This window comes from Tachysurus vachellii, chromosome 8 (assembly GCF_030014155.1).
Source record: "Tachysurus vachellii isolate PV-2020 chromosome 8, HZAU_Pvac_v1, whole genome shotgun sequence".
Lineage (NCBI taxonomy): Eukaryota > Metazoa > Chordata > Actinopteri > Siluriformes > Bagridae > Tachysurus > Tachysurus vachellii.
The window spans coordinates 17,230,843-17,245,336 of NC_083467.1; the positions used below are offsets into that span (position 1 = coordinate 17,230,843).

General features: G+C 37.6%; 1 protein-coding gene across 3 annotated transcripts in view; it reads left to right on the forward strand.

Annotated features, from left to right (window-relative positions):
* Positions 1-14,494, forward strand: part of tanc1b (tetratricopeptide repeat, ankyrin repeat and coiled-coil containing 1b) — a 112,374-nt gene that overhangs the window by 9,659 nt on the left and 88,221 nt on the right. For all 3 annotated transcript variants that reach the window (XM_060876651.1, XM_060876648.1, XM_060876649.1), the window contains exon 2: positions 2,042-2,104. In XM_060876651.1, the coding sequence (XP_060732634.1) occupies positions 2,044-2,104 (61 nt within the window). In that variant the 5' untranslated portion in view covers positions 2,042-2,043. The remainder of the gene's footprint in view (positions 1-2,041; positions 2,105-14,494) is intronic.

Here is a 14,494-nt window from a genome sequence, read left to right on the forward strand (position 1 = left end):
CGTTAAAATCAATTTCCTATTTTTGTTTTCGAAGCTTATGTTGGTTGGTCCAATCTGTTCGTGCAATAGATTATCGAACAATAGAATTTGTATTAGTAGTTTGAAGAGTAAAAAAAAAATTGGTCAGTCTTAACGCAAATTTACAACTGGCAAGTCGGTCGGACTTAAAGCAAAAAAAATTAAAAATTTGAGTCGGTCCTAAATTGACAGGGTCTGTTGGGTTACGGCAAACAAGAATATTTTTAAGGATGGCCTGAGGTGCATATAACTGATTGGAAGGATCAGGCCAAGTGCAGGCCAAAAGATCTTACATTTTATATAGTGTTTTTTGTTCTTGATGCAGATGACAGAAATGTTCTCATTTGTTTTCAAATTCAAAGCACCGTCTGAGGTGTTGCAGCTCAGCTCATGATGCAGCGGCTTAGGGTGGTGTCTGTAGTTCTCCTGTAGGTCATGAGGATGGATGGGGAGGTTTGTTCAACTTCTGAACGTTGAGATAGTGGACAACAGACAAGACATCATGGAGTCATCCATGCTTTCCCTTTACTCTCTAGCTTGTGCAGAGAAAAGTATCTATATACTTCCTGATGTAATCAGGTTGGTGTTCATGGTGTGCATGAGCGTTTTATTTTTAGATATAACAGTACTGTTTATGGTTATTTATATAGTACATCGTAGAAATGCCTACAAGAACCATGATTTGATAAATATATTCACTCAGCCCTACCCCATGCCCATATTCTAGTCACTGTGCTCAAAACAGTCCTGAAGTGCTGCGAAGGTGTGGCTATTATATGGGTAAACCTTTGTGGACCACTGAACATTGCACTTGTTGGGCATTCCAGATGTAGTCCCACCTTTGTTGTTGTTATAACCATTACCCATTAGATTTTCAATCAAGGCTGTGGGGATTTGTGCTCATTCACTTACCAGAGCGTTAGTGAGTTCCGGCACTGATGTTGGGTGAGAAGACCCGGAAATGTATTTGCTTTTCAATTCATCCCAAAAGTGCTCAGTGAGGTTGAGGTCAGGGTTATATGGGGTTGAGATCAGGACCACTCTCATGCTTCTACTCCACCTCTTTGTGCACAGGACTTTAGTTCCTGTTAGTGAGGGAAATCTTAATGCCACAACATACAAAGACCTATACAGCTGTGTCCTCCTGGCAAAAGTTTGGGTTGTAATGATCAGGTGTCCATATAATTCTTGGCCATATTGTGTAATTTAATCAGTGCATACCTTCTCAAATTGAGGAGTAAATTTTGCATCCAACAAAATAAACATCTACGAATTGGGGGGGAAACGGAATGGAAAATAACTAAAAACTGCCTTGAGTTTAGAAACCACGTCAGTAGTTATGTATAATGCAGACCTTTAAACCTACAAGCGCTACCTTCCTTCAAATATAACACCATTTTCAGGTTTGTCTCACTAGTGTGACAGGTTTGTGTCAGATAGGCCGACACAAAGGTGTGTTTTGACAGCATGAGAATGAAATAAGCCAATGCCCGTGCCTGATGTCATGGTGCATCTCCTTCTAACCCTCAACATTTTTTGTAAAATGATGTGGCTCACTATCAGAAGCAGTAGACCCATGTAGGATTTTGAGTGCACTTAACCATAAATTTCACTCCCTACCTTGAAGACCCCGATTAGACCTGTAGCCCAGATGGATCTCAACCTGTCACACAGGATTTCTTATTTAATGCATGTTTGTAATGGGTTTCCTCCTATGAATGAATCTTTTGACCTTTCTAAAAATGAGCAAGTATGTTTGGCAGAAATGTTAATATTATCATGACAATGCTCAAGTTCATCCACACAGCATCAATCCAGTATGGAATGTTGAGAATCTGACAGCTTGTTTTCCAGCATAACAAGAAAGCGGCATGGAGCGTTCCTATCGAAATATTGGCGCATTCTTTCCTGGATTCTCAGTGACTGTAGGAAACATCTCAGACATGTATCCTATGAGGAATAATCTCAAAGGAAAGAATGAATGTGTTCATGAACTCATAAATGGTTTGGTTTTTCTTCACAGGTATGTTTAAGGCAGTGCTGAAAATGAACAGAGACGGAGGGAAGGGGAGCAAAAAGGAGACAGGTATGCCGAGTGAATGTTAAATAGATGGTGGGGTTTAAGGTGTTATTCAGAAGCATTCACATGAACAGAAAAATGTGTGAACAATTAACTGTAGGCTAATTTTTCTGAGCACAGATGAACTTAGGTCAGGAATCAATATTTTTCTGGCAATCTGACTATAATAATACAATAAGGCCAGCTTTCTGTACATAAATTAAACCTAGTGTTGGAGGCGATAAGCTAACATAGTAATAAGCGTAAGTAATAAGTGTGGTGAGTGATTTGTCTTTACCTCATCAGAACATTAGAGTCAGTGTTAAAGCTTTAAAAAGATAAAATGTCTTCATGTCGATACACCATAACTCATTTTATGGTCAGGAGACAACCCTGCGTTCCAGTGTAGTGTTTACGTTTAAGGGTCTTTTGTTTTTTTTTGTTTTTTTTCTGAGGCAGAATTACAACCATGAAAGTTGCATAATTTAAGTTCAAACCTAGTAGTAAAGGTGTTTGATGGGAAAATGTGGAATTGTTCCCTCTCTGGTACTGCTTTTGAAATAGCTCCCACACTGCATTATGCACAATAAGTAGTACACCTAAATAGTAATGTCACCCCTGTTTGGTACATCAGTATGCAGTATGGGATGCGGCCCAGATATTTAGACCTCAGAGAATGTAGTTATCTGCTCATGTTTACTATTCTTTATTAGAATACAAAAATATAATTAGTCACTGTAATGGGGTACCTCTCACAAAAGGAAAACCTTTACAACTATGTGATCAAGAAGCATTCCCAATTCCTTTCCTTTTGTCTCTATTCTTTTGTAATATTCTTTTAGTTGTTAAGCATTTACAAAACAATGCAGTCCAAAATATATATATACACTGTTCATCGGACACACATACACACACATACACACACACACACACATACACACACACACACATACACACACATATACACACAAATACACACGCACACACACGCACACACGAACAAGCATATATATAAGATATGTGGTTGTTTTTTTGTTTTTTCCCCCTAACCCTGATGCTAGTAACAGAGCCAATATGTATGCACCTTCATTTGTAGCTGGTTTCAGGTGACAGCTAACTTGGATTTATTATCTGAAGCCTGAACTATTGTAGAGAAAAAAGGTGCACATGGGTGGAAAGGCTTTTTGCCATATTTCCTCTGGCAATGAAATGAAACTTCATTGAATTTAATTACTATTAAACGTTATGAGCGGCATATAGGATTAACTTGATTTTTCTTTTTATTCATCTGATTACTGACATTTTTCCTTCAACACGTCTGAACAGTAGCAAACAGAGAATGAGACCGGAGACTAGCTGGGCAAAGAAATTAGATTTTTGTTGAAACCTGATGTGGTTGTTAGTTTTGAGTGCAAAAGAGTGAAGCTGTAGAACTATGGAGTTAAAATTATAGTCTGGTTTGCTTTGAAGACATTCATTTAATGAGTCACATTTTACAAGTTAATTTAATAGTAACATTTAAGCGACAGGTTCAAGCTCTACGATATTTTTGTCAAAAGCAGCAGTGAGTAAAAATTCACTATTGTAGTGCTTTCACATGCTTTAACATGTCAGCAGTGAACTCACTGCTGCATCTGAATGACTAAAACAGAAACCAGACCTAGAGTTGGACATCTCTGTTCTGACCTGACTGACTCAGCATCCTCCATAACTGGCTGAATATTTGCTTAAGCTGGTTTCAGCACAACACTAATTATAGAACTGTCTGTAAAAGTCTGTAATTTTGCAGCTTCTCAGGAGATGGATCTGTTTTGTTCTCTGACTAGTCATAACAAACCGGCGTCCATGTCTCAAATGGCAGTGAAGAAACTGCCTGAAGATATATGGGTTAAATCAAAGTTTGTGTACTTGTTACTGGAATTGTCTGGAGCACAAGGGCCTGGATTTGGTCCCAGGCTGTGGATATAAGCATCGCATCACATCCTATTCCGTCCCATTCTCTGTCCTGGCTCCACTCTTTTGCTTTCCCATCCTTCAAGGGGTCACTTAGCTCTGGCCTGCTTTGAAGTGCTTCGGGAAAGAATGTCGGTTTCCTTTCTGTGATGTGATATTATGGTCTTCCTCTTGAGAGTTTCAGTCATAAATGTTACTGAGACATGCACCGCTAATACGAGATCAGAGAGTTTGAGGCCACATAATGTCAAAAAGGAACATTAACATTTTTACCGTTTCTCATTTAAAAGCTGAGAGGTGTAGGCATGTATGCTGGTCTATTCAGGCAATTTTGTAATCTAAACATTGCTGTGTTTTTTTTCCGGTCTTGTCTCTCTCTTCCTTCAAAAGAGGTCAGGAGCATGACAGGAAAACAGTAATGTAATCAAGTTACATACACGTCACGGAGTACTGTGGACTTACAGTATAACATGCTGCCCATGAAAAATGCACAGGACCTTCTGTCGAATGTCATTGTTTTCCAAATAAGCCTACAGCCAAGACACCTTAATCCACCATCTGGTACAACACAGATTGCAGATTAATATGTAATGAATAAAAAAATTACGGGCTGTGCTGTTATAGACGAAAAAGTTCTTATAATGCTCTTATATCAGTTCAAAATATTTCATTTATTTATAGCAAACAAATCGCAGCAATTTGACAATTGTTACATGTTCTGTTTATTAAAGACCAACACGTTTTATCTGTTGTATTTACTTTTGTTGTTGTGGAACATCTACACATGTTAGTTCCTGTTCTCACTTGTATGGAAGTTATAAATAATTACTCCCCTCTCCAGTTTTTTCGTCTCTCGTGAAGTTGGTAACAAAAAAAAATAAACAGCATAAAAACTACAGCACACAAAGACATTCTCAATAATTTTGTGCTACTAGCTTTATCATTTGTGGAGACATGAGTCTGTTTTGTCGACTTAATGTGGGTTTCAAGGCTCTGTAGCAAAAACTTCTTTATAGATCCATATGCATTAGCAGCATGAGATCTCATTGGCTGAACTTGAAATATATTGATTCCAACCATGTTCTTTTCCTGTCATGACCATAATCCTGACCATTAACATGAAGTGCATTAAATGAGTCTATTCATGATTAGAAGCAAATAACAAGGAAAAGCTTTGGCCATGGTATAGTGGTACACTGGCAAAGTTTATATTGCTTATTGCACTGTGCTGTAAGCAGTTTTTTTTTTTTTTTTAGATTCATGGAAAGTCTGCACTTTTGCCAGGGACATCATCCAGCCATCATCCTGCCTAAAGCAGCTCCTTAGCAAAGAGACACCACAGCTTTCCCTGACTGCCAATTCATCTTCTTTTTAACCACTTTTAAACTGTTTGGTTATGCACATGTGCGTGTGTGTGCGAGTGCGTGTCATTATTGTATTTGCAAACTATTGGAATGGGTTCAGGGCAGCTCAGACTCAGTGGCAGCCTGGCAGTGCTGGGAGCTAGGCAGGACTTTCAGGCACTGCCTTAACCCACTGTGGCTGTTTATGCACAAATCAGTTGGGTCTAGTTTCTGGTGAATCATTTAATGTGGATTTCTTTAAAATGTAAATTATGATGAGGAAGGAAAAAAAATCTATCACACCTATCTACTAGGAAGGTCACGTTAGAAGAGAACTGAGTACTTTCAGCTGCATGGCCAAGACTCGATTTGGAAAGTTCACATCCAAACATGACTTTGACATTTAAATTCCAAGCCTACTGCCAGATCAATTTCTGCTTGTGGCATTTTGCAGGCCCGAGCTCTACATCCTGTTCAAATCAACCCTTCTGCATTATGCCAAGAAACATTATTGGATGCGTTTTCATTATGTGCCAGGTGATTGCTGTCGGTCATGTATACACATCTGTTGGCAGATAATTTAGTACACCTAAATCATACCTAGATTAATGTTTTATGTATTTTACCAGGTTTACCTTTCTTAGGTATGCTGCATCAGTTTCTTGCCACTGATGTTTGGATGATGGACTAATCTTTCAACCCAGCAGCGATATTGAGTTGCTTAAAATCCCTAGCAATACTGCTGTACCTGACAGACACATAACAGTACCACACACTAATGTTTCACTGCCGTGTCACCGTCTGTGCCATTGCTGTGCGGAGCGTGACGCACCACCCAAATAATGTCTGCTTCTGTGGTATTTTCTTTCCATAGCTGGCTGTATAACTGATGCAAAGAATTGATCGTTTTATTTATTTTTATCGGGTTATGGAGTGATCTATAAAGTATTAGAGGTTAAAAGGTATGTTGCTCTAGCCTGTCTTTGGTCTTAAATTGTAATGTTTTCATTGCTAAGACCTCCTTGGATAGTCATGGAGGTTTGGATGACAGTAAACAGATGTGACTGAATCTCTTCAGGTGAATTTAGTGTAGCTGTTAAGCTCTAATCTTTAGGGAGTGTCTCTGCTTTCCTCCCACTACCAGAACAGTCATTAAAGCTATGTGTAGGAGTGTCATGGCCAAGCACTCTTTCACCTTCTCTGCTTTTCAGTCCATATTTTCTCTTCTTTCTCATTCATTCACACAGGCAAACACAAACACTTTGACTACTAGACTACTTGCCATTGTTGAGACAGATTACCTTCAGATAGCTCCTGTCCATTTGAGTAACACGTATAGAGGATCAATCTGAAGGCAATCTGCTTTTTGGACAAATTATTACTTACTGTTTTAACCAGACTTCTGCTAAAGAGTTATTTATTATCAGCCATTTATGTTTTCTTTAAACCATTTTTGTGTAAAAGATGTTTACAGCAAAATGCAAGAAGGAGATTTAACACAGGTTAAAACATAACTACTTTTTAAATGAATTACAAATTATTGGGTATAATTATCTGTCATTTTAATATTGGATTGTCATTATTATTATGAATAGTTGTAACACTAAGAAGCCAGCATGCTGTTGCTTCAGCTGTGTGCATATTTAGCTGCTGCAGTGTTTCTCAGCAGTACCTCCATGCAACAGGACATAAAAGATATTATACTGTATATTGTGACTTCTCTCCAGATAATGGAGGACAAAATTCTTCTTTTTTTTCCAGGTTGATGCCCAATTTCAGCACTTGTGAACTAGAATGCTGCCATGCATATAAAAAGATTCAGGCATACTATACGAGGAAGATCAGTGTTATTTAATATTGTACAGATTGGCATGTTTTATAAATCTAAAGCCCTCATTTGTTCTAAAGTGCAACGCAATAAAACTGTTGTAGCACAGACCATTAGTGAAATATTAAACAGTGAATGTAAACCAAGCCAAACCAGAGGCCTAATTCTACTGGTTTGCTTTCTTCCTGGCAGCTTTTTCCATTTCCACCACTGTCTCCACCCTCATGGTCGACTGAGGCTGAAAACAGAGCTGTTGGTTTGAATCATATTTAACTCCATGTAGTCAGTTTAGCACTAATAACAGGGTTCTTGAGCTTCAGTGAGGAGCAAATAAAAAATGGAAACCAATGACAATTTCTGGATATTTACTAGGTGAATTAAGATCCACATTATAAGATTTTACACTGATCTCTGCTGATTTCTAATAAATGGGACAGATCTATGTTTAATTCTGACATATTAAAACAGCTGCTTCCTCTTGTTCAACAAACTTTTGCACACCACAGCACATCTGATGTTTCAGAGATGTTTCAAAAGAATTATTAAAGTGTTTGTGTGCTCTTGTATGTATGCTGATGGGTAAACTATGTAGAAACCCGATCATATAAGGCTGTTCCTGAAACTGGTGGTAGTGCACAGTTGTCTAGGATGGTCTTTGTTTGTTCTAGCCTTGTACATTTTCCCCCTTACTGTAACTATGAGGCTCAAACATGTTCCAACATGATGGTTTCTCAAAGTGAGCTCCATGAAGATGTGGTTTGACCTCAATCCCTCTAAACACCTTTGAGATGAAACTCTTCCAGACCTCTTCGTGCTGTCATCACTGCCCAACCTCAATAGTGCTCTTCTTGTTCCAAATCTAGTAGCCTTCCCTGATGAGTGTGATTGTCACGTGTCTATGTGTGTGTGTGTGTGTGTGTGTGTGTGTGTCTATATCTATCTATCTATCTATCTATATATATATATACATACTTACATACATACATACATACATACATACATACATACATACATACATATATATATATATATATACATATATATATATATATATATATATATATATATATATATATATATATATATATATGTATATACAGTATATGTATATACAGTATATGTGTGTGAATATATTTATTTTTAGACTTTGTGAAGCTAGAAAAGCTAGAGCTCAGGTTTGTGTGCCTACGAATGGTTAATTTTGATTTTAAATGAGTTTTTTTTTTTTGCCACTGGATTCAGCCTTTTAGCAATAGTATCTGGCTAATAATATTCAATATAGCAGTTTATGGACCTATTCCATGCTGGCCTGTTTCATTCCTAAGAGATCAGCAGTTTCTAAAATATTCTAACCAGCGAGTTGGGCACCAGCACCCCTGCCACAGTGAAATTCAGAGATCACATTTTTTGATTTGAACATTATCTGAAGCTCTTGATCTCAATTTGCATTGCATGTTATGCATTGCAGTGCTGCCACATGATTGGCTGATTAGATAACGGCATGGCTGTTCAGGTTTACAGGAGTTCCTAATAAAGTGGACTGAAAAGTGTGTTTCAGTGTGCAGAGAAGTCACCTGGGATGAGTAAAAAATGCTCTGGTGTTTGTTAGATAATAATGTTGTCTGATCATTGCTTGATTCGTATGGCATGGACAAAGCCCATGGATTCTAAATACATTAAACTGATGCTCTAATGGAAATTCCATTTTGTAAGAAAATATATCCATGATATTTGTTATACATGATTTGTGTTATTTTCTATTAAATGTCAATACTTTGTTGGTAATGCTATTGACTGACAGAAAGATTTAAGCTCTTTCAGGTAAAAAGGCCTGCAGAGTAGTAGTCAGCTGCTCACAGTAGTGCATGGGAAATAAAGAGACCTACATGTAACTTTCTTTGTTTTTTGGTTGTCTGTTTTCTGGCTTTACTAAGTTTGACAACAGTGACTTGGCTCTCTGATGCATTTCTGCTGTGTTTTGCATCTGTCTTTGCAGACTGCTGTTTCACACTGAATTCATTTGATGTTTCTATTCTTTGATTCTCTGTGGGTGATGCCAACTTGTTGATTTTTCATATTTATGTTTCTCTTTTGTCAAATATTTGGTCTTTCAATGTGTGTGTTCTGTCTAGTGGTTAAGAATGAACACACACACAAACAGTCTTTTATGGAAAAAACCTCAATCTTCTCCCCAAAGGAGTGTCTGGCTTTTCCTTCTCTCAATAATCCTTACCACAGTGTGTATTTATATCAAGACATTTACCAACTTTCTTGGGGAAAGAAAATGTCTTGACCTTGTTTAAAATGGTAGGTTTAAGCTTATCCACAAATTTTACTTACTTCAGCACACTTGCTCCTGCTGGTCCCAAGGGTGGAATTTGCAAAACGGCGTTATTAAATATGCTTGATGTCTGAACACTTAACAGCACGAGATGAGCTGGCAGTGGCTCAATGTTTAAAGCTGTTGGCTTCCGATCACAAGGTTGTTGTTTCAGATCCCAGCACTTCCAGTCTACCACAGTTGGGCCCATGAGCAACTATAGCAGCAATGATTACAAGAACTGCAATTCATGGACTCTAGTTTGTTTTTAGCACACTTCTACACACTGTATTTCACTTTTCCCCTTTAATACATCATACAATATTGACCTCAAATGATTTGCCTGATCAGCCTCAGCAGTCAGAGTCAGGTGTGCAGTTAATGAGGAGACTTCACTGATGAAGTCAAAGGAGAAAACGTGAACATCTGACTCCAGTCAGGATGCAGTGCTGTGGTTTATTTATTAAAAAATGAAAGCTGTGGAGCTCTTCTTGTCACAACAGGGTTTATGATTGGTGTAGGAGTTGTTGGCTGACTCAAGGTCAACTCACATGTCTCTAGAAGTTCTCTAGTCAAGAGCTGACCAATAGACAGCCAGAGTTGTTACTAGAACAAACACTGGTGTCCATCACCTTGGAGACACCTGTGTTGTGAAAGCAAGGGCAAATAAAGGCTACGTCAGAGTTGGCTGATGAGAGCAAAGTGATGTCATTCCCTGAGTCAAAGTCCTTCAGAACAGTAACGTTATCTGGGTTCAACGCTGCCGTGGGAAGATGAACTATGTTCACTGAAGAGGCTAGAACGAGTTGACGGTGTTAGACTTCACTGTGATTAGTTTAGTGATCCATATGAATGGGTTTGCTCTGTTTCATGAGAATTCTCTGACTGGAATAGATTGTGTGAACAAAAACTTCAAATTGAAATGGTTTCTGTTATTAACAGTGACCAACACGGATATTTCTTTGATACGCTTTTGATATATATTCACAATGTAGCACATGGCAGGACGTGTTATTGATAAGTCTCATCAGGGAGCACAGAACCGCATTCACAGAAATCACAGCTTTTTATGTAGCACTTTAAAAGTCAGTTTATCTACTTTATTATGATTAAAATGTTAATGCTTAAGTGAAATGAAATAATACAGGGTTTAAAAAAACAGCTCATGCAGGCATGTGGAGAACAAGTGCAATTCCACACACTGACAGTTACCTGAGGTCAGGTTCGGGCTAGAAACCCACAGAACCGCTTGAACTGGTATTTTACGATTACTTTGTTTTTAGCTTATTTCACACAAGATTTAAAAAAATGTCATAATTAAATTGCAAATGGAGGCAAACTAAATATTATGCACCTGGTTACTTTTGTATTTTGTATTTAGCTTTGTAATTGTGAATAGATTTTAGCATTGCTTTGCATTGTGATGCCCTGAAACTACCAGTTTCAGTTGAAAGCAAAGTATTGGTTCCTGCTGATTAGTTTAGCAATTGTTTTTCTGGGGTTTCACCAGCCGTTGTGCACAATCTGAGAAAAGTGTCCTCCTTTGAATTCTCTGTCTGAGGAAGATTGTTTCAGACCATCACTGATGGTCCTGTAGTCTGGTTGCAAAGGGCTGAGGAATTTTTGTCCCCAATATAGAGTTTAATTTGCTTGGTGGTTTGTTTTCAGCAGGATGTCTCTTAAGAAGACTTTTGTTCAATTTAAATTAGACTCCAAGAGCAAAAGTCACATCCCACAGCAGACTTTTGGTCGGTTTTCACATCAGTTAACACTCAACAGGAATCTGTGTGTAACTGTGTGTTTGGTGTAATGTAATCTAATGTGTTAATTACTTTAAGAAGTGTGACTCATGTAATACTCTGGCAGAACAACAAATGCTGTGTCCTAATTAATTATACTCTTCATTGTGCAAGAAAATCTGGGAAATGAGTTGATGGCAATCATAGTGTATGAGCATCTTTAACAGCAATACAATGAGATTGTACATAAATAGAAATGTGGCCATGCTGTTGTATGAAATGTGGCCATGCTGGGCTGCTGTTCCCAGCTCACTAAAAAAATAATTTATGTTTTTTATTCATTCACATTTGGTCTCAGCTTTTATGATATCATCAAAATGAATGATTCCCTGTGGAAAAAGAACATTTTTTTTTGTCATTTTTCTCTACTTACCTAACAAGAAGCAGTGTAACATCATACAGCCATCTTCCTTTTAATGTGATTCTATTCCAGAGAAATAAAGTATAGTGAATATTGGTGACCTTTATCTTCTCTGTAAAAAGGAAACGGGGTGAAACTGCTGATATAATTTTCTTTATTATACATCACCACACAAATATAATCATATGGAAGCAATTTCGGCATCTAAATGTTGTTGAAGTAATACAAGGTGTAGTTGCAGATGTGAATCTTGGTTAATGTTTGTGATAGATAGTTCTGTGTCATAGTCATTTCTGTTTAAACACAGTGAGCTTCAGCTGAGACATCCTATTGTCCTCTGTGAGCTGTTTGTTCCTTCCTGTGACCCACCCTGCCCTGGCCTGTATGCTGAACCCTTGTTTAATGGCCCCCGTACTAATGCCAGTCAAAATCTGTCATTAACCTCTGACCTGTCTAGGGTCAACCTGAAAAAAAAAAAAAGCAGTTTTTCCCATGTGGAAAAACATCTCACACAGTGTGAATATACCAATGACCTGACTGTACAGGAAGCAGGAAATGACCTCTAAGGTTTTCAGAAAAAGCATATTCAAAGGTTAACATCAACAACATGATATTGAAATAACAGGGCATGATGTATAAGATCTTGCTTTTCTCTGGTAGAACTGGTAAGGAAAGCTGCAGTGTTTATCAGAAACACAACTTTCTTTTTGGCTGGCTTAATAACATTTTCTTCACAATAACAGGTTTATTAGACATATGAACACATTTAAGTGCTGTACACTGGGTCTGATGGTGTCTAGTTAAGGAACAGTCTTAACTTTTCAAACTTTTAAAATGTGTCTTTGTTCTAAAGCTTGTGCTCTGTGATTAATGGGAAAGTGACATGTGTGAATCCAGATCACCAGCAGGGAGAGTTTTGTAAAATACTGGTGTCAGTGTTTGAAACCCTATGCAAATGTAAAACAAATCTCAGAATAATGTGCATAGTTATTGTACCCTATGGGTTTATTTTTCTCTATGCGTTATATATTTACTCATGTAATATGCACTGTATTTCTGTCAATGTCTGTTCCTCCTGCTAGCATATACTGTATAGAGAAGCATTAGGCTGTGTAAAAATTAAGAATCGAGTTTACAGAGTCACTGTCACCTTTTATTTACACAGCCAGGTTAAATCAAGTCACTCCTGCCCTTTTTTGTAGCTAGTCAGGTGAATGTTTGATCGTGGATTAAGCCCTCTGAATATGGTTTAAGCTACCACACTAAAGAAACATTGGACACAATTCTGTGTCACATCATTTTAAGCTTAGCAGGTACTCGAGGAGACGTAACGTTTATACTATTATTTGTAACCAAGAAAGGTGTTGCTTTAAATAATATGAATTTATTTAAATAAAGATTTGGACACATTTCCATTCTTATGTGTAGTGTTATGTAAATAGTCTTTAGTGTAGTATCTAGCATTTCCCTTTGGTCTCATTTTCTTGCCTTTACATCACCGTGGCTGAGGCGCAAGCTCTTTTCCCAGACCAGCAGCAATTAAGCCTTTCTAATGAGAAATGGGAAATGTCATGGCACTTGGCCTCCCCTGTCTTTGTTCCCTCAAGGCTACTGGGAAAGACATTCCTCTCTGCACCAAAGCCATAACCACATCGTCCAGTAGAATACAGCATACAGCTAATAGTGTTTGACTCATTTGTCCCCATCAAGGATCTTTAGCAGAAAGCCACAAGGACTTAATCTTAACTGGAAAAGCAGCGTAATAGAGAAGCATTAATACCCAAACACAGCAGGCATCTAAAGCTGTCACTACTAAATTCTACATACTTTCTGCATCCTGCCGTCTGCTAAACCTATTTTCTGCAAATAGACTGAGGTAGGTTTTTTTTGGAAGTTAAAGAATCTGTATTAAATGCTTAGAAAAATCTAAAGAAACATTAAGAATCACCCAATATAAAAAGCCCAGTTCCAGACGTCTCCCTAATGCATGCTAAATGCTAAAGTGTTAATACAACAATTTTAGACTGACTCAGAACTCCGTAATCATTATAATCTGATGATGATGATGATCAGGGGCGGTTCTAGACCTTTTTTAAGGGTGGCTTCAACCCCCCTCTCTGTGATCTCAGCCACCCTAAAACTAAAAGTATAATTTTTACTTTCATAAATAAACAATAAAAATGACGTTAAAATGCAGGACATGTCGTCGATGGGAAAGAAAATTATTTATCAGTTTGATCCAAGAGAGATTTTTTTTTACTTTGCTTTTATGCACGTGCGTTGCAGTCTTTCAAAAGTGCGTCATCAAATGTCTGCTTTATTTGAACGGAGAAGCACAGGCACACGCAGCGTGCACGCACAGTCAGAGCTGGAGGCGTTTATCTATAACAGAGGTATTCAACTAAAATTTAAAGAGGTCCAGTAAGAGAAAATTTCTTGAAGCAAAGGTCCGGAAGATCATAATGTCTAAGTAGTTAATGTGATATATATTTAAGTAGCCTAGTAATTGTAACAACATCTGCAATCAATCAATACCTGACTGTCAAATCAAATAAATTCAGTACAATTCAAAAACTTTTTGACAATATTTGTCACGTAACATAAAACTGAACATATGATTGTACATATGTATAACGTTCTCTCATTAAATAAATAAAAGAAAGGCTACATTTAAAAATAAGAGAAAATAAATAAAATGTGAAAATTGTGTATGTTTAAATAAAGTGCTTAACTTTCCCTTTTATATCTCAGTGAGAGAACTGAGCTCTAGTTTGGCAGGATGTTAAACCTGGGCTTGAATGGAGTCAGGGCCG